The sequence below is a fragment of the Pelobates fuscus genome, chromosome 5, assembly GCF_036172605.1.
Source record: "Pelobates fuscus isolate aPelFus1 chromosome 5, aPelFus1.pri, whole genome shotgun sequence".
NCBI lineage: Eukaryota > Metazoa > Chordata > Amphibia > Anura > Pelobatidae > Pelobates > Pelobates fuscus.
In genome coordinates, this window is record NC_086321.1 from 153,616,603 (window position 1) to 153,644,477 (window position 27,875).

Genomic DNA, 27,875 nt, shown 5'->3' on the forward strand with positions numbered 1-27,875 from the left:
GCAAACTATTGTATGTTTCATTGCACAGAGCAACAACTGATCCACGCACGTGGTATCTTGGGAGAATTGACAGTGGCTGAACATGTTGGACAACCACATCTAGGTAACTGTCAAAGCTCAACCTCTTATCAACAATGACCTATTTGGTTTTGTAACTCTTATTTGGTTTTGTTTATGTTGAGAAAACAACAAAATAGTAAATGTAACTGACCGAATAACAGCTTAAAAGCAGTCTTGATGGTTGGAAAATGATAACGTCACTCGTGCCATATTCTTTTATCATGCATTCACAATAAAAATGGTTTTGGAAAAAAAAAAAAAACATATAGGTCACCCCGCAATATATAAATTGCACTCACAAGAATTTGGATCATTTCAAGCCCATCATATATGTATACCGTATATACTCAAGTATAAGTCGAGTTTTTCAGCACATATTTTGTGCTGAAAAACCCCCCACTCGACTTATACTCGAGTCAATGTCTGTATTATGGCAACTTACATTGCCATAATACAGACAAGGACCGCCGGGCTCATTACAAGCCCGGCGGTCCTGTTGGGGGCTGGCAGGAAGCTGTTACTTCCCTTTACAGCAGCTCCTGTCAGCTCCATTCTCTCTCCTCTGGTCAGGTCAGCTACCTTTTCCTCCAGTGTAAGTCTCACGAGAGTCGCGGGGTCAGAGCGTTGCTCCGCGCGGCCGCAAGACTTACACTGGAGGAGAAGGGAGCTGACCGGACGAGAGAGAATGGAGCTGACAGGAGCTGCTGTAAAGGTAAGTAACAGCTTCCTGCCAGTCCCCTCCTACACATCCCATGCCACTGGACCACCAGGGAATGAGAGCCCCCCTCCCTGGCCAGCTAACAAGCAGGGAGGGGGGACGAAAAAAAAAAAAAAAATTTAAATAAAATATTTAAAAAATAATAATTTATTTTATTTTTAAATAGTAATATTAAAATAAAATAAAAATGCCCACCCCCCACCAAGGCTCTGCATCACACACACACACACACACCGAATTCATTATATACACACACACACACTGTAAATAAATATTCAATTAATATAATTTTTGGGGGATATAATTTTATTTAGAAATTTACCAGTAGCTGCTGCATTTCCCACCCTAGTCTTCTACTCGAGTCAATACGTTTTCCAGTTTTTTTGGGTAAAATTAGGGGTCTCGGGTTATATTCGGGTTAACTTATACTCGAGTATACACCGTAATTCTTCGTGATGAATCTGTTTCCAATAGAAGATGCTTCCTTGGAACTTGTAATAAAGAAAAAAAATGCAGATTGTATATAAAAAATTAAAAAAAAACAATTAAGATTGCACTTACAGACAAAGTAAAAGCAGGCATATCTCCGAAATATTCAGATCTAGATGGAATGGATACCCAGCCGTGTGTGTAAAATAAAAATACAAAGTCCCAGAACAGAATAAAATAAGTCAAACAGGAACCCAAAAGTTCCCCTAGCTGTGTTCCTGTTTTACTTGTTTTATTCTGTTCTGGGACTTTGTATTTTTATTTAACACACACGGCTGGATATCCGTTTCATCTATATCATCTAGACCCGAATATTTTGGAGATATGCCTGTTATTACTTTGAGTCTGTAAGTGCAATCTTAATAAATCATTTTTTTTATATACAACCTGCACATTTTTCTGTTTTTGTTTTTTTGCTTTATTACAAGCTCCAAGGAACCATCTTCTATTGGAAACAGATTAATCACGAAGAATGATACATAAATGATGGGCTTGAAATTATCCAAATTCTTGTGAGTGCAATTTATATATTGCGGGGTGACCATTATTTGACGCTATTTTTAGTCTCCTCCACAGATCTCTGGAATTATATTTACTGTACCTATTCATTGTGATGTTATCTCCCATTTGTAGAGCTATTATATTTCTCATTTTTCAACCCTACTTATGTGCATGTTTTAATATATGAAGAACGTCATAATCTTAAAGGCTTTTCCATTCATTTTTAACACCTGCATTGTTTTGGTTTATTTTGTCACGTGAGGGGAAAGAACACTAGGGGATGAGAGAGTGGAACATTAAGGGAGGGCACTAAAGTACAGGGAAGGGAAAATGAACACTGGGGTGGGGGCCCACTAAAATATAAGGGGGAGGAGCATTAAGGGAAATGGGGGAGGAAAGTTCCTACTGCACATATTTACACACAAACACTACATAAACACACACACACACACTGCATTTGCTAATCAAATACTCTTACTACATCCAAATGTAAATATTCTTTAAAACATAAAAAAAATCTGACTGGCACGTATTTACTGTGCATTTACCACTTAATAAAAAAAACTGTATAACATTTTTTAAAAATTTAAAAAAAAAATAGGTAAAATAAATTAATTAGGTTTTCTCTCAAAACGGTAAATGTACAGAATATCAGTATGTTATCGGCCTGAAAGTTTGTGCCATATTATTGGTTGATCCCTTAAAAATATGAAAAAAATTCCATTCAATTTCACATAGAAGTGTACTGTAAGGGATTCTGGGTTACACAGCAGTGAGCTCTGTGTGCACATTGGGTGATGCTGTAGGACAACGATGGTGAACCTATGGCACGTGTGCCACAGCTGGCACGCCGAGCCCTCTCTGTGGGCACGCAGCTGCAGCCATAGGTCGCCAGGAGGAGGGGCAGATTTGAGTGACCGGTAGGAGGGAAGCACACAGTGCTCCCTCCTGCCAGTCACTGTGAGTAGCGTGGCTGGGCGGGGATGGAAGAGCAGTGTGTGTGTGTGTGTGAGAGAGATTGCCATGTTGACACTTTGAAGGGAAAACAAATTGGTTTGTATTGCGGTTTGGGCACTCAGGCTCAAAAATGTTCACCATCACTGCTGTAGGACTTCTGCAGATTGGAAGAAATATAGCTGCAACATCTACCTGGCAACACAAATTATAGGAAAGTTGCAGCTTTGTGAGGCTACCTAGCCCGTGTAATGTTTCTACTACTGTCTAAGCAATATAGAAAATCAGTACAGGAAACCAGCAGGGTGTTGGGTTATGCATGAATGAAGAATAATAAAGTGGAAGTATATTAAGGACACTAGTAGTATGTAGACTGCTCGTGGTGGTCTGCTTGTTAATTCCCACTCACTTCCTCCCACCCTTATCCCTGCAGGACAGTATTATTTAGCTTTACCTCACTGTACAGTGTATTTTCTGGAATGCAACATAAATAAATTATGGGGTGTTGAATATCTGAATTAAATATCCAGAATATACAAATCAAAGAAGGTTAAAACAGCACTCCTTGTCTTAAGTAGAAAAAAACGTTTGCATTTATTTAGCTTAACATTTTGACCTCCAGAGTGGACTTTACCAAAAGCAAAAACAAACGATCCAGGAGAACAAGCATTTTTAAAAGAATCTCTGGGCTCACAGAAGAAAGTTAGAGCAGCACACTGGAATGGCACTTTACTTTTTGATTCAAGTTTAAAGGGGCATGCCATGCTGAAAATGACTTATTACAACTATCAATGATAAATGGTTGATTTGATAAGTATGAGCCTCCATATTGGTACAGCCAATATGTTCATAGGAACCACATTCAATGCAGAAAAGCCAAGGGTGCTAAAACTTGACCATGGGCCAGCACAACCCCACCAACTGTAGATACCAGAAATAGGAGGTCCAGGCACTCCAACAAATTTATTCGAACAGAAAGTACACAGCAACATTTTGACCCACAAATGGGTCTTTGACAAGCAGATCATTTTACCCCTAAATTTAATATACATGAAAGTTATTAAGGTACTTAGTGCGTGTCCATATTTATATTTTAATAATGTTTTACTGGAAAAGCTTAAGTTCTGTCTGACACCATGGTGTGGAAGGTATACTCACTCCTTTCTAATATCATAGGTTCAGCAAATGAACTGCAATGGGTTAAATGTCCACCTCACTGGAACATTTGGTCCATCTCAGTTTATAGTTTAACTTGCTGTCCACAATAAACATTTGCCTTATGGATGAAACTATTTTACCTAAAAGAGAAAGTTTTGCCAAGTTGTGAACAGCAGGAGCACAAATGGATGAAAAGTGACAATCTTGGGAACATAGAGAGAAGGAGGTTAAATAGATGGGTGAAACGTTCCCAGGTTTTTTTTTTACTATCCCTTGTCAGGAAGGGGTGGAGAAGCGCTCTGTATGGAAAGTCTTACTAATGCTTAGACCCATGGGAATGACAGAAAATAAAGTAAAATCTGTATTTGCTTTTTTTTTTACACCCATTATATAAAATTCTAGGAATGGCTGCTCCTTTAGGTGTTTCTATTTTTACAGTGAATGCCTGTGCTTAGACATGAATGCATTGCAAGTTATACTATTGTGAGCTTTCTTTTCACCTTTGAAGATCACATGTATTGAATAACTGATGTTGATTCCTGGTCTATTTGCAGATGCTTGTTAGACAGGTTTCGGTGAATCCTAGATATCTGGTCACTAATATGTTGCAATTCCATCACACTTGGTCAACTATTAGATGATAGGTGGGAATTGTATTTTAATATCTGTAGACTTATCAACTGGCTACACCTGCAGCAGAGTTGTACTACTCGAATAGACAAGCTACTGAAATGCAATGCCCTCGCTCAAACAATTGAGGTGCCGCATTGGGTTAATTGTTATAAACACCATAGGTAGGAGGCGCTTAGCACTTTCCCAGCACAAAAATAGGTGCTAAATCAATCCCATTGTCTACATTGGATTCTGCTCATTGAACGTGCAAAGAACTCTGTATTGAGATCAGAGAGTGAGGGGAAAGCCAATCTTAAAGAACAACTTCAAATAGAGCAAAAAACAGGCAGTAAAATACCTAAAAGAAACTAAGGAAATCCAACAACATAAGAACCCACAACAAATGAACGGAGATTCAGAAAAATAGATCAAAACATTATTTATGTCTGAATATCAAAGTCTTAAAGTTAATACATTTACGATCAGGTAAGACAAACAATTAGAGCATCAGTAAACACCACAAAGCTTGCTATACTACAGGTAATCATATCTTTACTTTGCAGTGTCTGTAAACCATTATTTGATGCATTCAATTGCTATTCTTGTCTGCATCCTGTACAAGTACTATTCTAGTAGAACATTCCTCTTGGAGAAGCCTCTAGATCACATCCCAAGAGGCAAGAGGTCTTAAAGTGCGCTAGGCATGCTCAATACGAGTTTAGCGTGTAAGATTGAGCATAATATTTTATCTATACAGTTTTCTAGCAGACTTATAGGATTACGATAAAAGCCTATTTAGAAAATAGTGTTTTCTCCCAGCTGTAAGTCATTACCTCGGCGTGCCGAAGCATTGACTAAAAAAGGGAGAGCAGAAAAGAACCCCCCACAGGAAGTCTGCTCTTCACTCATACCAACCACAGCACATGCTTGGAGTGTAGTGACGGAGTGGCGTAACATCACTCCATTCCAAAGCCAGCGTGCTGACGTCACAGACAGGATTTGCCCTGTTTGGGGATGAGTCTCAAGCAAAGCAAATCAAAGACTACTTCAAGAAGAGCGCAGGTGGAGCAGAGGACGGCCAGGAGGTGGTTGTAACAAGAACAGCAACACCCGCGAAGCAGCGATGGATCGGAGGAAATGTGAATAATTCTTTGTATTTTACATTAAATACACCATGTATATTTGTGATGTATGGTGTATTCAATGAATATGGGAGTTTTAGGTAAGGTTCACTTTAAGAAAGAAATATTCGTACAGACAACAGAAGGTAGGTCACAAGCACTAAGATCTGGAACAATACAAACAGAACAAGGCCATGGCCACTGAAACCAGTTTAGAGTAACTCAAATGAACGAGTCTGGGATAGCATTCCTACCCTTCTATACACTGCAGGTAGTAACATCTAAGCAATCTTATATAACTCACAGCTCGCAGTGTTCCAACGCTCCAACATACCAGGAAGATGTGGTTATGTGCAGCAAATACTTGGCTCTCTTTCTTGACAACTTAAATACATTTAAAGTTTAATTCACAAAAGAAGATATATCAACTTCTCAATTTTCATGTATGACAGGACTAGTGCAGTCAGTCTCTCTGTGTGTTGTTCTCTGGCTGCAATGAGACAGCAGTTAATGTTCCATGTGACCCACATTATTCTGCGGTTGGATCAGTCATGCTTAGCCAGTAGGTAAACTTGTGCAGTAAAAACAGATGAAAGAGAAAAATACTTTCAGAAGAAAATAGATACAGAGCTTGCAGCTAACCTTTTGTTTGTAGCAGGATAAACAGGCAGGACAGATATTTTGGAATACAAACGGTCTTTGGCTCCCCCCTCTCTGCTACTTAACTGTCTGGAGTTGAGCTCTAACAAGTCCTGGCTCCAATCTGGAATGCAAATAGTAGGAAGCTGCTGGTCTATGACTCTTTATAGACCCCCAGAGCAATGACCCTGACCAGGGTGGACACTTCTCATAGGGCAAGCCAAGTTAGCTCATGTGACAGCTATATCTGATGATTCTCTTGGGATTGAGGTAGTCGACATTAGTTAGCCAGTCAGACTACAATACTCATGGTCTTTACCAAGCAAGAGGATAAATAAAAGCACAACCGGAATCTCAGCTGAAAAAGGTCTCCAAATAGTTCTCTATGATGATAAGAAGAGAGTTTCAAACTAGATACAACCATGTAAAATATGGCACTTATTTATATTTCCAGCAAACAGCAAGAGGGTTCATCAGTTTGCAACAAATTAACTCACCTCCTGTATCTGGATAGGGGATCACCAGTAGATAATATTCCATCAATAAAAGATGGCAGTGTTCATTACCTGGCAGTAAAATATAGAGGGGCAAAAATAAATAAATAGAGACCTCCTCTCTGTTCCAGCAGCAGCTATTTGAACTATCATTAAAATTGCAGCAGGTACTACTTAGGAATGTAACTCCCAACAATCTAAGGCAGAGCAGGCCCAGCTTACCCGAGATTAGGGTCACCGCACTACACAGAGGTGATCCATGCATTATTACTTGTTCATAAAGGCGAATGATTGTATAAATGACACCATTGTCCATGCAGTACGGGACTCTAAAACATGAACTGCCAGGTAAAATAACAGGCAGTTCATCTAAAAAGCGGCTCTGTCACCGTCTGGGGTCTATGCATAATTAGCAAAGACCCCTAACAGTGACATCCATGCTGAGAGTTTAGAGGCCATGGGGGGCAGGGGAAAATTATGTTATACTTACCTGAACCTGTCCATCGCAGGTGCTACCATCCTCTTCCGCTCGGTCCTCTTTAGCTCATGACACATCAGCTGCCAGGAGCTGACTTCAGCGCTGTACTTATGTGTATTTGCATGGGTACAGCATTGAGGTTTATGGAGCATCCCTTAACACCTACTGTAGAACAAACGTTTTTTTCCCTACACGAGTAACTGGTGACAGATGGGGGAAGTGACAAGCTTGACAAAAGGTAGTAGACAAAGTAGTAGTACTTTGCATAAGTATACGTTTTGACTGGGTTGGAATTTCAGTGAAATTCCTAAGATGGTCAATGTGAGTATTTAATGAAGATTTTACATATTTATATACAACTGCAACTTTTCAATACTTTTATATTTAAATTATGTCTAGATTATGATGCTCTTAGGGATTTTTGTTAGAACAAGTACAAGAACTTTCAAAGTTATGACACATGACGGTGATAGAGCAGCATGATAAAGCAGCTGATCTTTCCTATAACTGCAATTTTTTTTTTTTTTTTTTTTAAAGGAACATTTGAAACATCATCAACACTACAGCCCACTTGTGTGCACAAGGGGTAAGTAATCAAGCTAAGACCAGTTCTTAACGGGGTCTTGCCTCCCCTGGTGCCAACTGAGCTAAGCACGGCTGGCAGCAGGAGTGATGGCCACCTGGCAGAACTAAGGTAAACTGTCAAGCTGTCATTAAAAGGTTCCACAATTTACTCCGGGATGGCCCAAAGCACTCCTAAACATGGTTAACACATGTAGACCCCTGAACTAACTTGTATATTGCTGCCACCTTTCTGACTCACTGCACATTAATGTCTCCACTTTTTAGATTGACTTGCACAATGTAAAGTTTAAAATATTTTAATACATTACGGTCTACAGGACTGAATTCAGATCCCTGAGAAAACATCAGATAACTAGAACCAAAACCATGCTCACTTAGCTAGATCGCCATAATTATATCCTTTAATGGCTAACAAGATCTCATCATTTGAGGAAATGTGGAAAAACAGCACATAGCAGGGATGCCTTAAAATCAACGAGGCACAGCTGGACACATCAGTGTTGCTATAGTCACAATGCTATTCAATAAATATCTAGAATCCAAAGTGAATTTTAAATTATAGGCAAAGAAGATGAACTGTAAACGCACTCGATTTTATTTTATTTTTTGTGCTATTCTGGCAGTTCGTCTACTTATGCCTTCAAATTTTACATTTACTTCAGAAAATTTCAAAATGTGGTGTGTTGAAAGCTGAATTGCCAAAAATTCTAATTTATCCAACTACATTATCATTACAGCTTGGCTATTTAGCCCGAACTTTTGAAGTAGATCTTAAATTCAATGATATTAGCTATTTAGTGAACAAACTCCTTTGAATTGTGAATTCGTTATTTAGTTAATAACAGCATATTTTTTTCCTATTTAAACTTGTATGTGATCACCAGACCAATTGTATGCATTATTAAAGACAACTAAATGCAATTAAAGGTCCCCCTGACAGGCACTGACATATGTACTGTATAATGTTCATTAGTGACTGACATCAGAAATGTAAATATGTGCCATAATTTATGCAACCATCCCATTCAACCCATCACTTACATAATGTAATACTATCAGTTAGATGCAAATTGCATTACACACAGCTCCACACACACACACACAATGCATTTTACAATTTACTACAAACATTTGAAGAAAAACAAACATACTAAATATTTCTACACGTATTTAGCTGATAGTAAAAGTTATAAACACACACACTGTGAATATACACAGCCTTTATATCTATCTATATTCACACATATAACGTGCCTGTACTATATATTACACTCTGTATCACACGTCATGAACGCACAACCAAACTACACAGAACACGTCATCACCGATCCCTTGTTCTCACCGTGAATCTCCCCCGCTCCTGTCGGTGATGAGCCCAGTGGGCTGCTTCCGGTTCCGGTCTAGCAGATCACGGACTAGAGCAGGGCACAGCGGCGGAGAATTATAATGCGCATGCGCGTCAGTCCGACCACCGAGCAGAAGCTCCGCCCTGCGGCGCATGCGCAGTTAGTAACTGGGATTCCCTAGCGAAGTGATGGGGCCAGAGCCCCCCTGTCGTCAGAGAGAGATATATGTATTTTCATATCTATTGAAAATAGCTTAAAGGGGACACTATAGTCACCCAGACCACTTCAGCTCAAAGAAGTGGTCTGGGTGCCAGGTCCCCCAGGTTTTCACCCTTCAGATGGAAACATAGCAGTTTCATAGAAACTGCTATGTTTACATAGCAGGGTTAATCCAGCCTCTAGTGGCTGCCTTGCTGACAGCCGCTAGAGGCGCTTCTGCGACGCTGGATGCGAAAATCGCATCCAGCGTGCAGAACGTCTATAGGAAAGCGTTGAGAAATGCTTTCCTATGGACTGTTTGAATGCGCATGCGGCTCTTGCCGCGCATGCGCATTCCACTCCTCTCGGGAGCTGACATCGGCGGGGAAGGAGAGGTCACCAGCGCCGAGGGAGCTCGGCGCTGGATTAAGGTAAGTAGCTAAAGGGGTTTTAACCCCTTCAGCGCCAAGGGAGGGGGGGGGGGGGTCCTAAGGAGTATATAGTGTTAGGAAAACGAGTTTGTTTTCCTGACACTATAGCGATCCTTTAATTTTGTTCGACATAGAGTCGATTAATCGTATTTGGCAAATGTGCCCTCATTCATGAATTCTGTGGCTAGCATTCATGATGGATGGCTGTTTAGTATTGTAAGAAGACTTGTGTGGGTTGGTGAGAAAGTATTCTTAACTAACCTACAAACTACTAGAGAATTTAAATGCACGCTAAAATTGTAGAATTGGAGAGATTGTTTACCTTCCATAGTCACTGCTTGGCTATTTTATTCTGGATTTCTCACTTCACTAATATTCTGAGTTTAGTGAATAATCCCCAGAGTCAACAATTTGCAGTTCCCTGGCCAACTCTCCATGGTTCTCGGTATGATGAATAACAATTTCTGCAGAGTTATTAAGGAAACACTATAGCAGCATTTCTAACACACTATAATACCCTACTAACTTTTTAGGTCTCCCCTAGTGCTCACATGAGGGTCCCAGAGATAGTCCGTTTAATCCCTCATGCCATGCATAGTCTTGTGATGGTTAATAATAGAGTGACCCTGAATAATCTATTAACTTCAGCTACATTACACTCTCACTGGGTAAATAAACCCCAGGGTGTATTGACAAGTATTTCACCATAGGAAGAAAAATCTCAATGAAATGGCCTGGGTGCCATGTCCCTCTCATTATAACCCTGCATTGTAAAAGATTGCTGTCTGCAAAAATGGCACTGTTTACATTGCTGGGTTTAAATGCCTTTAGAGGCTGCCACTCTGACAGATACTAGAGGCATTTCCGACAAAATAAATCAGATTAATCGAGACCATATGATTGACGTAGAGTGGCGTTTTGCTGCACATGCGCGCTAACCCCCAATGCTTTCCTTTTGGAAGGCATCGGATTGGCTGAGATCAGATACCGATGATATCAGCCAAGGAGAAGGGGCCAGCTGCAGAGAGAGCAGTGGGAGAAAAGGCAAGTTAACTATTTGTTTACTCCTTACTGGGATACATTTGTATTCCTAACACTACAATGTTCCTTTAAATTCATTTTCCTGGCTCTATAGCTTCCCCTTTGTTTTCCTGGCTCTATAGCTTCCCCTTTTGTCTAAGGCCCACCCCGATGTTGCAGAAGGGGTTACTTACCAGGGTCCAGTGCTGATGTCCCTCGGCAGTGGCTCAGCTCCGCCCACGTGGATGTCGGCGGGGGAGACGTAATGCACAAGCCTGCCAATGGCCACGCTCTCATTAGGGTTTTCCCATAGGAAAGCATTATTCAATAATTTCCTATTGGGATTCCAGTGACGCTGGAAGCCCTCATGCATTGCGTGAGGACGTCCAGCTTCAAAAGGCGACCACAAGTCGCCTTCAAGCCCGGAAGGAGGAGTTAACCCTAGCAGGTAATTATTGCAGGTTATAAAAACTGCAATAATTACCACTTTAGGGTTAAGGGTGATGGGAGTTTTCACCCAGACCACTTCAATGAGCTGAAGTGGTCTGGGTGCCTACAGTGTCCCTTCAATCCTCAAATCACTTTAAACACTGGTCTTAAAATTTTAGCCAAGATCGAGTCCTGCAGCCACTCAAACTGCCTACCATGATGTCAGTCCGACGCTTCTAAAAGTCCAATCCAATACTCTTCATAGAGTAGCATTGTGGACGAAAAACGGGTTATCTGCGAGAACAAAGATTGTTCCCACAGTGGAAGCGCCTACAGCGGGTGTCATGTTTAAAATTTTAGGGTTAAAGCTCATTGAGTAGTCTGCGTGCCATCTGTGGTGCTTTAACCATATTACCAAATATTTATACATTGTTTACTGGGAAGGGAGAGGAAGTTTTAATATAAAGTTTGAGTAACAAGCATCAACCAATGAACCAATATGATGGCTCAGAATATTGTAAGTTGTTAGACAACAAGAATATATTTTGATTACTGTTCAAACGGTATACAACACTATGTGTCATTTGGTATATCCTACAGAATAAAGATTTAAAACCAGTGTTTAAATTAATTTGAGGATTAAGCATTACATTTGTTTTATTTCTGTGCATATATGATGTGTTGGTGTGAGGGTGCACACTTCATTTTTTTTAACATATCAATTTTTATAGAAATATTTTTTAAAGGGAAACTCCAGTGCCAGAAAAACGATTCGTTTTTCTGGCACTGGAGGGACCCTCTCCCTCCCACCCACCAATCCCCGGTTACTGAAGGGGTGAAAACCCCTTCAGTCACTTACCTGGGACAGCAGCGATGTCCCTCGCCGCTGCCTCCGCGACGCTCCTCCTAGTGATTACGTCGGCCGGTGGGCGAGACTAATCTCGCTCACCGGCCGAGGAGACCTAATGCGCATGCGCGGAAATGCCGCGCATGCGCATTACGTCTCCCCATAGGAAAGCATTGAAAAATCATTTCAATGCTTTCCTATGGGGTTTTTTTTTTTTTTTTTTTTTTTTTTTAAATTCTTTATTTTTGTTGTGCATGAATAACAACCGGTTGTCAGCAATGCCACAACAGCATATTACATCATATTGAGCATACAGATTTGTCAACTGTTATATAGCATTTAAATGGAACAAGCACAATTTTTATGTTAAGGCAGGCTTGGTACACATATGTTATTCGCATTAGTTATAGTAAGTTACATCATCGCTCGGTAACAGTAGCTTAGGGTGAACGTTGCTGTTGCATATCTTCGCTTATCAGTAGATTGTATGTTAATGTATGCTTTGCTACGCTTAAGTCTGATGTGTCATGGAGGATTGCACGTGCAGGAGTACATACAGATAGACTTAATGACATATATCGAAATAGTATGGTAACTAGCGTAACTGAATCAGGTATTTAAAGGTATACAATGCCAAAAGTGATTTCGTCTATAAGCAGCCTGAGCGCAATTTAGTGTATATCAATACAGGGCTGAGAAGGTGAGAGGATGAGAAGAGAAGAGAAGGCATATTAGCAGAGACATGTTTCAACATATTCAACTTGCGGTCTAAAATGCCGATATAAGCCAATGCACGTAGGTAAAAAATAAACGCCTATCTGGGAGAGACACAAATAGCGTGGAAAGTTCTAAGAGAGCTAGGTAGCCTATTGGTTTTGCTCAGTGTCATACTATCATGCCATCTAGAGGCAAATGTCCCCAAATGTCCCCTTTTACCCTACGCCCGTGGGCGGCAGGCTGATGGCGTGGGTTTGAAAGCGGTCCGAGGCTTGCCACATGGGGGGCACCACTTGTGTTGGGGTTGTACTTTGCCGGCTGAGAGCGGTCTCTTGAGCTGGCCCCTTAGCTTGTCTGCTTGCTTCGGGATATTGTTGGGGCTGGGTTGTTGCTCGTCCGCAGGCTTTCTTTGCTGGTCGTGGACGCTTGAAAAAGTGAGTGTTGGCGTCTGAGTTGTGAGCCATCGCTGCTTGCTGCTTCGCCTTCTGTCTTTGTCCCTTACCAGAGGCCGCCCTGGGGGCTCGTTGCGGATATTCACACAGGTGCCGCCGGGTAGCTGGTCTGATCCATGCTGCCACCGCTCGAGCTGCCTGTTTGAAGGCCCGGACCTTGTAGCGAAGTTGTGGCCAAAAGCTGGAGCAGATTTGGTCAAAGAACTCCTGGGGGTGTCTGGGTGGGGTGACTAGGGTGTCCCTTGTGCCATGTTTCGTCTCCCTTATCTTCTTCGTTGCGTGTCTGTCAGTGCTGCGTTGTGGTTGCAGCAGGCCACGTGTAGTGGTATTTGGCTTGTCCGCCATCTTGGGCTCTACAGCTTCCATACTGCTTGGGGGAGCATCTGCTTTGATGTCTCCGTTTGGCGTTTCTCGTGCTGGTGCAGACCGGGATATCCCCCACCGGTCCATAGGGGGGGGGGAAGCGGTGCGTGAGTGTCCCCTCTTTAGCCTGAGAACCGGGAGAGCGGCCGTCTCTCCACGGCTCCCACCCGTGCAGGCCGCGGGTTGTGAAGCGGCCGATTCTGAGGCGGGGAGTCCCGAACCGGGTATCTCCAGACTCCGCTTGACCTCCTGGGTGTGAAGGTGGCTGTCCGCCGTGGGCACGTTGCGGTGGTCGGGCGCAATGCCCAGAATCAGGGCCTCAGATGCGGGAGCTCCCGCCATGTGCGACTTACTCGTTCGGCTGGTAAGCTCCGCCCCCCGCTTTCCTATGGGGTTTTAAGCGACGCTGGAGGTCCTCACACAGCGTGAGGACGTCCAGCGACGCTCTAGCACAGGAAACCTGTGCTAGAAACAAGGAAGTGACCTCTAGTGGCTGTCTAATAGACAGCCACTAGAGGTGGAGTTAACCCTGCAATGTAAATATTGCAGTTTATGAAAAACTGCAATAATTACACTTGCAGGGTTAAGGGTAGTGGGAGTTGGCACCCAGACCACTCCAATGAGCAGAAGTGGTCTGGGTGCCTGGAGTGTCCCTTTAAGTACACACATGCACATCATAACAGTAAGGTGACTTTAAAGCCCTGTTGGCGAAACGAGTCTTGGAGAGGACAAGGATAAGGAATAGACTTTTTAATTGTTTTCACCCCATGAATATACTGTTTTTATTTTGTTTTGTTTTATATTGGTAATAAACCCATTTAAAGTCACCTTACTGTCCATCCTTTGAAGCATCCTGGTTTTCCTGGTTCCAAAGAAGTTCCAGCTTAATGAAGTGGTCTGGGTGCCAGGTCCCTCAGGTTTTAACCCTTCACATGTAAACAACAGTTTCAGAGAAACTGCTATGTTTACATTCCGGACAGCCACTAGAGGCACATCTGTGACGCTGGAGGCGAATTTTGCCTCCATCGTGCATAGCGTCTATAGGAAAGCATTCAGAAATGCGCATTCGGCTCTAGTGATGTCGGACAGGGGAGCTGACGTCGGATGGGGAGGAGAGGTCACCAGCGCTAAGGGAGCACGGCGCTTGATTAAGGTAAGTGGCTGAAGGGGTTTTATCCCCTTCAGCACCACATGAGGGGGACCCTAAGGGTGGGGGCACCCTCAGGGCACTTTAGTGTCAGGAAAACCGCTTTGTTTTCCTGACACTATAGTGATTCTTTAATGTTGCCACCTACTTAAAGACACGGAAGCTACACAGTTTAGAGCCTATACCAATAAAAGGCTCTACTGCATGAGAGTTGGATATATATTTAATATTAACCAACTATATACATATTAACAATACTTCACTATATTGTGTTTATCCTATTTTTTACATGTACATGGAATATAATCTTATCTATAAGGGATAAGTCTTTTAACTTTTAAAGCGCTGCACTCACACTTACAAGTTTTAGGTGGTGGGGTAGATCACCTAAATTTTAAGTCACAATTTCTTTTAAGCAATATGATTCGACTATATCCCAAATCTTGCCCTTCCACCTGCTAACCTGTGCCATAAATACAAAAGTCATAGAACCTTAAGTAGTCCCCTCCAGCGAAACAAGTAGAACCAGAAGGTGGGATGTATATAGAAGAGGCATAGAGAGGAGAAAAAGAATAGCAAAGAGTAAGAGATGGACAAGATAGCTAGGATAATGAATTGGAAGATGGGAGGTTAGGGGGGTAACCACAAGCTTGCACACTTCATTTTTATTCATTACTGATCTGGTGTGTAATGTTTTAGGTGTAGTGCACACAAAGCCTCACTTTATGGTTTTGTTTCTTTTTGAGAGATTCTTTTACAACATTTGTTTTGTAATTGAATTATTTCACCATGCAAAAACAAAGCATTAAAGGCACTCAGACCACTTCATCTCATTGAAGTGGTCTGGGTGCACTGTCCCAATCTACCCTAGTCTACCTGCAAGTGAAAACATTGCAGTGTTCCTATTCCCTGTCCTACTGTGTTTTTATACCCCACCTCCTCTAGACTGTATGCTCGTTTGAGCAGGGTCCTCAACTACCTATTGTTCCTGTTACATTTTGTCATTGTCTCATTTGGTAAATTTCCCTCTTATTGTAAAGCGCTGCAGAATAACCTGGTGCTATATAAATGCCAATAATAATAATAATAATAATTGCAGTTTTATAGAAACAGTAATGTTTATATTGCAGGGTTAAGACTGCTTTTAGTGTCTAACAGAGAGCCACTAGAAGCTCTCCCTGCTCTTTCAGGCATGTTTTTAAAGGATTTTTAAACCCTTGAATGCCATGGTGGTGAGGGGAGAGCTGATGGACACTATAGTGTTACGAATACAGGTTTGTATTCCCAACACTATGGTGTTTTTTTTTGTTTTTTTAAATCATCTTTATTTGAAAGAGGACTTGGAAACGATAATCTATAAGTAAGGGCAGTCGTTATACCTTGGGTCTATTTAGTAAATCTACTACTGTGGAAAATCGACCACAGAATTGTAAATATTAGGCCTAGCAGCTGTATTGGAATTCCAGATCAGCTCATTTCCCACTGATAATTTTTCATCTAAAATTTGCAATTTCCTTCTTAGTTCTACCCAATTTCAGTTATATAAGGGTTATTTACAAAATCAGGAATTTCTGGGAATTCACTATTACATTTAACATTTTAGGCACAATAGATGTGAAAACAAAAGTCCAACACAGCTCGTTTTTTTATGCAACCACAAGTCAAGGTATCTATTTCCATTGTGGAACCAGAACTTCTCTCTACAGACTCCATTTTATCACTAACCCTCCCCCTCCTTCTTGTACATCCCTTTAAGATGGCCATGGCTCATTAAGACTACAGTCTCAGTGAAATCTAAAATGTAAACTTTAACATGTGCAAGCATGCACAGTGAAGTATACAGCAGCAATGTAAACAAAGGAAATAGCTAACTTTATAAGCGAAAGGGATAAAATAATATGGTCAGGTAAAAAACCTAGACTAAACCATGAAACAATGTCAAGGAAAAAAGACTAAGGAGGCCTAAGCATTCCAATTATTCAGGATATTGCTCAAGCTAATTTATTGGCACATATTTTAATTGTAAATAAGAAAGACTCTAAGAATGAAAACTGGTATACCAGCGAACAGAACATGACCATAGGTAATAAAGATTATAAGTCCTTTCTATGGTTAATAGATAAAGAAGATACACATTATATTAAAACCTCAAATTCACTGATAATCCAACAAATTTTCCCAACTTGGTTTCTTAAGAAAAAAAATTGGTATAAAATAAAAAATAATACCAGCTTTACAATTAAAAATATTAACAAATTTAATGGTAAACCTAGAAATTTGGATTTATAAAGGTATAAAAAAGATCTCTAACCTAATAAGAGGAAATATTTTTAAATCTTTCGACCAACTCCAAGACGAATATAGCTTACCATCCAGGGAATGGCTCAATTACATAAGATTAATCTCTTTTCTAAGGTATTTAAAATTCAACTTTCTTGAGCCCACAGTTAAAACTTTGAATAACTTGCTTGAAAAAGCAGACTATACCGATCTAGTCAATAAATGTCAAAAACTAATTTATAGAATACAGGTAAAGCCAGCTCCCCTGGCAATCACAAAATGGAACCATGATCTGAATATAAATATTAGTATGGAAGAATGGAACAGTTTTTTTGCAACTTTGTATAAAACTTGTCTGAATATGCATGAAACCCATTATAAGATATTAAACAGGTGGTATAGAACCCCTCAGAAAATTGCAAAAATATATCCCACAGCTTGCTTGGCATGTTGGAGATGCCCAGAACAAATAGCAGATTTTAACATATATGGTGGGATTGCCCGATAATCCAATATCTTTGGGAAGTAACAAGTCCGTATTTGTCTGCTTTATTAACCCCTTAAGGACACATGACATGTGTGACATGTCATGATTCCCTTTTATTCCAGAAGTTTGGTCCTTAAGGGGTTAAAAAAAGAAGCTTGACTCTGAATATGGCTTTGTGTCACTACAGGGCAATGAGTAAAAGAAAAACTGCGTTTAAATAAGCCCTTTACAAATCTCACAGGCCGAAATCGGCCTGTGACCCGAGACGCCGACGTCGTTATCAACTTGAGCGGACATGGGGTTATAATTTGGCGTGGATCCGCAGTGGCCGGCGTTCATCAACATGTTGCAGGAATCATGTACACAGACGCAAGGCCGCTGAGTGCAAATACCGCAAGGTGAGGATGAATATGTCACACTTTGTTACATATGGATATGAAGGCCATCGATAGAAGTCTCGGACCGGTTGCCCTCCATATATTAATGGCTGTCAAATTATCAACAGCCAGGAATAGAAAGTCTCCTTTGGTGGACAGCTGGCCCAAGATTCATTCACAAATTATTATTCAATGTAAGATGGAACAAGCTATTACTAGACGATCCCCTTTGTTGTTCCATCAATATAATTGGACTGGGAAAGATGGATTAAAATATTAACAGCTTAATAATTCTAGGTATCTTTATTAGTCCCTAGCTATAAAATTACTATTATTAATATATATTATTCCTTTGTTGCACCCGTTCCAGCGGCTGCCCCCTATAGCCACAACTTGATTTTGTCATGGTTTTTTTTTTTCTTCTTTTTATTTTTGTTTCCGTACTTTAAATTTGTATGTCCTAATTAATAATTCAAACTGAAATTAAATTAACGAAAAAGAAAAGAAAAGGTTTGAACAACAAATGATGATTTGGTATTGGATTATGCTGACAACGAAGTTTAAGGGCAAACACGTAATAATTAATAACAATTTTTGATGTGAAAAAAAAGAAAGGGATAAAATAATAATAATAACTAGTATTTATATAGTGCCTTTCTCCCAGTGGGACTCAAAGCGCTTTCCAAATTGGCAGCTGAATGTTATCTCTAGAGTGTAAGCTCATTGAGCAGGGCCCTCCACCTCTATGTTCCTGTACGTCCAGTTGTCTAGTTATAATTACATGTCTGATCACCCATTGTACAGCGCTACGAAATCTGATTGCGCTATATAAATAATAAAATAATAATAATTACCCATTTTGATGGTACTCAAATTTTATCGACCTCAGAAGGAGGAAAGGCTGAGTTGACCCTGCCAGGATTTGAACCTGTGACCTTGCATTTTTGAACAGGCTTTGTAGTCACAAATATAAAAAAAAACAAAAAGAGAAAAGCAAATACAGTTGGATTTGGACTTGCATTCCCCCATAATTTGTTTACCTGTGTTTTTGAATGGCATACACTCCAAACTTTCGCAGATCAGAATTTTGTAAAAAGGTTTATCTTGGCCTGCTTGCACACATTATAGTTTGGCATTTTAGATTTAACTTACTATTCACATTTCATACCATTAATATGGTATGTTACATGAATACAAGAGCTTTATGATTTACAAATTACTTCCCCCCCCCCCCCCCCCCCTACACTTATCTATCAAATTGCTGAGTGTTAACACCTTTACTGGTTATACATTACCCATATTCCTATATATTGAAAATGTGAAATATTTTGTCTTCATTATATGTCTGTTTTAAATTATTATACCACTATATTATGATACAGAGTGGTGATACATGCAGTGTTTGGTCAGTGCTCAAAATCTCAAATTTCACACTACTAGCAAGTAGTCTAAATGTTACTTGCCACAGGCAGACTCACCAGGTGTGAATTTTTGCCCACCAGGGCTGAACGTTCACGTGTCAATGGCTAGTGGGAGATTATAAATTTTGAGTCCTGCACGGAGACAGCGTTATCATCAACAACTGTATAGATCAATGCCTTTATTGATCCTCACCTCCTATCTGTTTAGCATGTATCATAATACAGACAACTTTAAAAAATGATAGCACACTAACAATCATTGTCAATTAGCATGATGGTTCTTGCTAATTGAAAATGCAGATGGCTCAGTAGTGCACAGAATCCTACAATACAAATAAATGTGAATACCTAACCATTATTGTTATTAAAACATAACTAGTGATATTGGGCTTAACATATAACAAAGTCTATCCAGTTTGAGAGTGTAGATAACAGAAATAAAATGTCTCCATCAGCATATTACATTAGGTATTTTATTGAACAGCTTGTGTACAAACAGAGGCTAAAAAGGCTTTTGAATATTTTAACAAATACATAATAATTCCCTTTTAAATATTATTTGTCCATTTTAAAAAAAGGTAGAAACAAAAAGCAGTGTTTCTGGGAATCGTTTTGTTGTTCCTGCTGCAGCCATTGAAGTCAATGAAGATTGTATCAGCCAGTGTTATCAGAACAGGAATTACATGCTAAGCAGCTCCCAGAATCCGTTCATGCAAGCCACGATTATTTGATCTCCAGTGTCCCAACCTTGGCAATGCACGTACCAGAAAGTTATCAACTACTCCCAGCTGCTGGTTTACTTTGGAAAGGCATATGGTTTGTTTTTTTTTGTAGTATTTATTCTCTGGTAAGTTTACCTGATCAAAACATATTCAACAGACTTTAAATATACTTTCAAACCTTTCATTTAACCCTCAGTATTCTATGAATATTTGTATTACATACTGGCACCAAGGACGTTACCAACAGTCGGGCAATAATAAGAACTGCCAAGAGTTGAAGACACTAGTAGAAGAACAGAGAATGTTACAATTGTGCACGTTCTACATAAAAAACAGATGTCTTCAATAGTCCAATTTTCAAGGCTGTGTGATAAGATCACTTGTACATGATGATTTAGGTTCCAAATAGCATTGCATGGTTTACGGCATACTGCAACTTGTATGCTCAGCAGCATAACTGCATCATGGCACATTGTGGATTTCAATGACCCCTTAACAATTCCACAGATAAAATACAGAACTTGTCCTATCAGATGAGCATGATGGGAAGAGGAAGTCCATGTTTCTGGCCATATACGGTATCCCTTTTTCCCCCCCAATATGTATTGCACCTGAACACAGAGACCAGCTCCATGTGCAGAGTCTGGCGTGGCCCAAGTCACAAGTCTCTCCAGGAATTAAAATCTTTATAAAAAGTCAATAACTAATTGTTATGGCTTTAGATCTCCTTGCAGTGTTTGAGAGGGTGGGTTGTAATTATGGTCAGAAGCTCTCCACCACTGTTGTGGAGTCACAAAATCTATGGCATCAGTGAGACTATACCATTTTAATGACAGAGTGCAAATATCTCTGCATATGCAGGGATAGCTAGTAAGAGTGATGGTCCAACAGGAGAGGGTCAGTTGGAACAGAAGGCATAAGAGGATTATTTTTTGGTAAACTGAATGAATGCAATAACTTGTATTTAAAATTTAGTAAATAATGCCTACATTTTTTTCCATTATAAAACTTGAATCTGATAAGTTCTGTAATAGAAAGGGCTACATCCTTTGAAACATATAACCCTTTTTAAACATCATGCCAATACCACAGACAACAAATTCTACAAACTATTACATAAATACCTTAAACGATCGCATGGTAAGCCAATTGGCTAGAATTCCATTTTCAGTGCAGCTAGGTCAATCAACTAGTCCAATAAAATAAAAAAAAATAAAAAAAACCTTTCCCTCTAAAAAAAAATCTAGGTGTAGGCTTCCCTGCCACGATTCATTTTTATGAATGCAGCTGCAATCCTATCTTATATATCCAGACATGGAACAATACAAGGCTACAGTGAACTGCTATCTTACGTGATATTAAGTAAATGATTATATTTCTGGTACAGTAATATATATATTAAGGAGATCACTTAGATTAGATCGGTTTACACCACATATTACAGCACCTTTTTTTTTTAAGTTAATTTTACGTATCATTTAGTTTTCTAACTCTTTTCTCCCTTTGCCTTTATTATCATAGTTGATCAGACAAATGCATCGCTTCCCTGTCTGATAGTGAGATTTTATATTTGAAATTGATTAAGGACACCTGCAACAGGCAAGATAATTTTTCAAAGCAGGTAAGTGACCACTGAATAGATTATTTCTTTTTTTCTTTTTAAATGGCTCCTTACAATAAAATCAGATTGAGAGCCGTTGTCACTACAACTGCTCTTGAAAATTCTCCGCACTAGTATGATGGCCAACTAAAGTCAGCCACCCACCTGACATCTAGTGGCTAAGTGAAGAAATGCAATGGCTAAAATCTTTTTCCTTTTTCTTTTCTTTATAACAGAACAGGCTATGTGTGCGAATGAGTTTAAATTAGGCATTTTAGTTGTGAATTGTCTTCTGTCATAGGGGAACATGGCAAAGGACGGTGGGAAACCAGTACACTATGAATTCACTCTGCTCATATGGTGTGTCCAACAATGATAGATTAGCAGGGTACTTCAGTTTGACTGTCATACATTAATGACTAAAATAGATTGTGCAGTTTTTATTTATTTGCATTGCTATATATGGGAGCTAACAAGAAAAAGTATTCTAGTTTTGTTCCCTCATAAAAATACCTCCCTTCATTTTTTTTTTTTTTTTTTTGTCTTTAACTTTTTTCTTTAACACTGTGCAAAAAAAAAGCCAGACTGTGCGCTGTAATAGTGTAGAGTCAGCCATTCTGCACCTACCACATCTACTCGCGATACATAGACTGTGTGGTTTAAATAAACTTGCATGAGAATTGCAAATCTTGGAATGTTAAGCTCAGTTAGATAAATATTAAAAATGTCTATCCTGAGACTTTAAACATAGTGACCTCTAGAAAGTTCCAGCATGGGAAGTACAAGTAGCTATACATACCCTCACAAAGCTACCTGCATTAATATATAATGTTTTGGTCCCTGACAAGATACTGACATGTGAACATTTTACTGCAGTTACCTAGGGTCCGGATCCCAAAAAAGAGACGTCCACGGACCTGCAGCTGCTATACAAATTAATTACTAGCTAATAAATAAATAAATTAAAAAGCACTCCCCTTCAGTCATGATCTAGTACTGGGCCAGACACACCAAAGAGCCCTTTTTAAGACTATATCACCCTGAAAATGCAAGGTATAGGTGCTCCATGTGTCACATTCCACCAACTGAGGCAGAATTCATGGAGTTGAGCAGAATAACCCCCAGAGAGGATGTTGATGGTTACACCTCAGTGGAGAAGAGAATGCTCTGACGCTTGCTGTCTGGAGTGGGGATAGTGTCTAACTGAAGAAAGTACAAGAGTACTTGCACCTGGAAGACAAAAAATAGAAAATAAAGGAATATTATTTATCAACACAAACATCCGTGGTAATAACCCCCTAACCATGTAGTAAAACGTTATCATCCACTTATTGACTTTAGGGAGGTCCTGTAAGTATCAAAGAAATTGCTTTTTTGTCTGTGCAAGAAAAGAAAAAAGACGTGTTGCTCACCTGTGACATCACTTCCAAACTCCAGCTGTCAGCCATGCTGATTGGCTGAGTGGGATTGGTTGGGATCTTACTGTCCTTCTCAGAAGGCCGGAGCAAAGTGGGACCAAATACTGTTGCCAAGTTGTGCAATGACATCTTGTTCTGACTCTCCTTCTCTGCCACCCTAAAAGATGGGAATATCCCTGTTAGAACCACTACAATCCTCATGCAAAAGGCTATACATTCCAAATGTTAGGAAAATCGAGTGACTTGTTTTATATCTACCAAAGGTGGTATAGATAAATGATATGTTCATGGAACAGTTTGAAAAAAGATGGGTTAGTCAAGGTACATATTTGGTGGTGGTGGAAAACTAGAGTAATTTGCACAACATATTGTCCCTTAAAGGAAAATAGGTTACCTCTTGAGGTGGTCAAGTAAAAAGATAAAGGTGAGCAGATTGGGCTCTGGCAGAGACAGCAGCAAGTTCAACATACAGCTCTCCTTGGCTACCGGGTCAGACAGAGCTGCAGGAGGAAAAAAGATCCTGTGTCACTATACAAACCAACAGGCAAATGGTATGGCATGGCATATTTACTTTTCCAATTTAAATGTTATTAAACTCAGTTTTGCCCATATTACAAAATTATGCATTTGGAGTCAAAAGTTTAAAAGTGATACAACAAAGATTAAGTGCAATTACAAACATATAATACAGTAATAAATAATAACATAATTAAAGGCACCTAGATATAAATGGCGTATCATGAGATCCCCTGAGATTGTACTTTTTGGTATTCCTTTTTGTCAAGAGTGTGGGCAGGGGACACAGAAAGCAAAGAATATGTAGTGTAGATTGTATATATACACACATAGAATAAACAAATATATATATATATATATATATATATACACACACACACACATAGTGTAGATTGTATGTATACACACACATAGAACAAATATATATATACATAGTGTAGATTGTATATATACACACAGAGAATAATCAAATATATATATATACACATAGTGTAGATTGTATATATACAGAGTTGTATGTATATTGTATGTATAGTGTAGATTATATATATATATATATACACACATAGAATAAACAAATATATATATATATATATATATAGTGTAGATTGTATATATACACAGAGATTGTATGTATAGTGTAGAAAAAAACAGCTTGCACTCACGGACTTGAAAAAGTGAAAAACAGGAATTTCTTTATTCAATAAGATGTCACACCATCGTCACACCAACGTTTCAGCCCTTGTCCGGGGCTTTCCTCAGTATGAACTGACAATATATATATACACACACACACACACACACACATACATACATATAGAAAATGTTCGACAGAAGGTGTCTCTAAAACAGTTATGGGAAGTATGCAGAATTCAAGGCACCTGCACTCTGGAACTGTGATATAAATTGGCAACAACTCACCAATTCCCTCTGCAAAGTTGGGGTATAGTTCATCTGTGAACAAAGGGGCAGGAAGCTCCCGAAAATACAGCTTCAGAGTCCCAGCAATAGCATTGACGTCCATCTCACTCATCATGACAGATACATCCTTATTATCTAACAAGGGTTAGAAGAAGATGGAAGACATATATAGGGTTAGAGCGACAATCTACTTTGGACTCAAAATAATACTCTGTATCCCTGTAGTTTTATTTCTCCTATTTCTGCAGCTCATAGTACATATAGGTAAACAAATCCATTACCGTATTTATTCGAGTATAACGCGCACACGTGTATAACGCGCACCCCTAATTTTCAGAGCGTCAGAGCTGGCCGCGGGTCTCGCAAGATTTACACTGGGAAGCTGGAGGAGCTGCACGGAGGTGAGTAAACGCTTGCTGCCCGCCCCCCCAGGACCGCCGGGCTTGTAATGAGCCCCGCGGTCCTGGGAGGTATATTTATTCGAGTATAACGCGCACCCCTAATTTTAAATTAAAAATCGGTTTAAAAAAATGCGCGTTATACTCGAATAAATACGGTAGTTACTATATATACACAACCCAGCACACTCACTCATTCACTAAATAGCAAATTCAAAGCTCACAGAATGCAACAGTTATTGAAAAAACAAAACAAAAAAAAAACTAGGCAAAAGTAATAGCAGTTTAGTTACCGTATATGATGATCATACATTGCATAAGCCTGCCTTAACCCCTTAAGGACCAAACGTCTGGAATAAAAGGGAATCATGACATGTCACACATGTCATTTGTCCTTAAGGGGTTAATGCCAATGTACTCCATTCTTGGCAGGTCTTAACCTAGCAACTTATGAGATTTATTCACTTACTTGGAAAATGCTTCCTCCTGGGACTCTCTACAGTGTAAGGTTAAATAGGGCCCTGGAATGAGACACCTGTGACAGGCAGGGGTGCAAAACCAGGGAGTTGGCCTGGACTTTCAAATATATATATGGCACTTTACATATTATAACCAACTGTAGCACTTTTACAGAATGGAATAGTTGTTTTTTTTTTTTTTTTTTTTTTTTGTAAACATCTAACCTAGGCAAAAATAATAGGGGTACAGTATATGATATATATTTCCACCTAACTATGATATACAGCCATGACAATACAATATCATTCAGTGTAGATAAGTGTGAGCGGATGATAGCAAAAAGAGGGAAATGAAAGGGACTGCAGGAGTTTAAATTCCAGAAGGCAAAGTAGGAGACTGAGAACAGCTACGAATACCTGGATACCATAAACACATGGGAACCATGAGGTAGAGGCAAGGAAAACAGCAACATCTAAGTAGCTCCAGAGAGTCAGTCAGGTCCTGAAGTCCCAGCACAATGGGAAGAACAAGATCCATGGCATCAATAGATGTGCCCTATCAGTCATCAGATACCGAGCTGGAATAATAATAACCTGGCCAAGAGAAGAGCTGGACACCATGGATATCAAGACTCTGAACACCATGGAATGAACACCAGCCGGAATGGATGAGATCAGGGCGTGATGAGTGTCAAGGCCACAGTCCTGGATGAAACAGGCTTAGATTACAAAATCCTAACAGTGGCTGGAAAAGCAGGACAGCACTGAGGCATTAATCCCAGCAGCACAGAAACAGGCACTCAGCACCAGATCAACAGAAGTTGTGGTCTATCACATGAGACAGGATCCAAGGTGCAGATTGTGCAAAGAGACATCTAAGACAATCCAGCACATAGTAGCCAGATGCAAGATGTTAGCTGGGACAGCATACACTGAGAGGTGCAAAAAAGTGGCTGGGATTGTGCACGGAAACATCTGCATAGAAATTGGGCTGGCCATGCTTAAAGGGACACTCCAGGCACCCAGACCACTTCTGCTCATTGGAGTGGTCTGGGTGCCAACTCCCACTACCCTTAACCCTGCAAGTGTAATTATTGCAGTTTTTCATAAACTGCAATATTTACATTGCAGGGTTAACTCCACCTCTAGTGGCTGTCTGTTAGACAGCCACTAGAGGTCACTTCCTTGGTTCTAGCACAGGTTTCCTGTGCTAGAGCGTCGCTGGACGTCCTCACGCTGTGTGAGGACCTCCAGCGTCGCTCTATTCCCCATAGGAAAGCATTGAAATGATTTTTCAATGCTTTCCTATGGGGAGACGTAATGCGCATGCGCGGAATTTCCGCGCATGCGCATTAGGTCTCCTCGGCCGGTGAGCGAGATTAGTCTCGCCCACCGGCCGACGTAATCATTAGGAGGAGCGTCGCGGAGGCGGAGACAGCGGCGAGGGACATCGCCGCTGTCCCAGGTAAGTCACTGAAGGGGTTTTCACCCCTTCAGTAACCGGGGATTGGTGGGTGGGAGGGAGAGGGACCCTCCAGTGCCAGAAAAACGGATCGTTTTTCTGGCACTGGAGTTTCCCTTTAAGTCCAGATAGAACCTCTGAGGGTAGTTGAGAATGACAGGGATAATTCAGAAACACAAGTAAGTGCTGGCCAACCAACCAGACATTGTGGTGGTAGACAAGGAACCGAAGACTGCAGGAACATCAAGAAGAAGGAACCTGACAAGGTGGACAATCACCAAGGGCTGAATAGGGAGCTAGAAAGGATGTGGAAAGTAAAGGTAGTAGTTCCAGTTGTGATAGGAGCATTCAGGGCTGTAACCCCAAGCTGAAAGAGTCGCTTCTGCATATTCCATGTGGAACATCTGAGATCTCTGTCCAGAAGAATGCAGTTAGAGAAACAGCTAAGATACTGTGCAGAACCCTCAAACTCACAGGCCTCTGATTGAGAACTGTAAATGAGGAACACACTAAAAATACCACCAAGAAGGGTGAGAAAGTTTCATGTATATATATATATATAATTCTAGAATGTTAATTTGCTATGTACTCATATAATTTCTTTGTATAGATCTCTATTATTCCCATATAGATTTCTCCATTCTTCTTGATTCTGCCCAGTATATCGATCTGTCTTAATTTCCAGGGTATCCAACACATCTCTCTCTGTTTTAGAAACGAACATATTCAGTATAATCCTTTCTTTTCCCAGTATGTACCTGCAATTCAGATTTTTGTCTCTAGCTCAGTGTGTGTTTGCCCCACCGTACTGCAATGTCGCAGTGCCAACTGATCTATACAATGTATACCTTGCTTAATGCATAGTACATCTCTGCCCACCCTTGACTATTTCACTGGCCACTATAAATGCATCAGTAGCCTGTGTACATTTACCACCAATGTATGTCTGTACCCAATGTGTCTCTGTCCACTATTTTATTTTGTGTATTCATCTTAACCCAGTATTTTTCTATATCCCTCAATTTCACTCAATCATCTCCTTCCACAATTTCTGTC

At 40.1% G+C, this 27,875-nt stretch overlaps 2 protein-coding genes across 3 annotated transcripts in view; both read right to left on the bottom strand.

Annotated features, from left to right (window-relative positions):
- The window catches only part of SPECC1L (sperm antigen with calponin homology and coiled-coil domains 1 like), a 56,531-nt gene extending 47,261 nt beyond the window's left edge, over nt 1-9,270 (bottom strand). For both annotated transcript variants that reach the window (XM_063454525.1, XM_063454526.1), the window contains exon 1: nt 9,152-9,270. The gene's annotated coding sequence lies outside the window, so the exon portion shown is untranslated. The remainder of the gene's footprint in view (nt 1-9,151) is intronic.
- A 10,871-nt stretch (nt 9,271-20,141) lies between these two features.
- Nucleotides 20,142-27,875, bottom strand: part of BCR (BCR activator of RhoGEF and GTPase) — a 43,670-nt gene continuing 35,936 nt past the window's right edge. Inside the window, exons 20-23 of the mRNA XM_063454527.1 lie at nt 24,502-24,636; nt 23,459-23,564; nt 23,059-23,221; nt 20,142-22,876 (exon numbers count right to left, since the gene is read on the bottom strand). Coding sequence (XP_063310597.1) covers nt 22,787-22,876; nt 23,059-23,221; nt 23,459-23,564; nt 24,502-24,636 — 494 coding nt within the window. The 3' untranslated portion in view covers nt 20,142-22,786. The remainder of the gene's footprint in view (nt 22,877-23,058; nt 23,222-23,458; nt 23,565-24,501; nt 24,637-27,875) is intronic.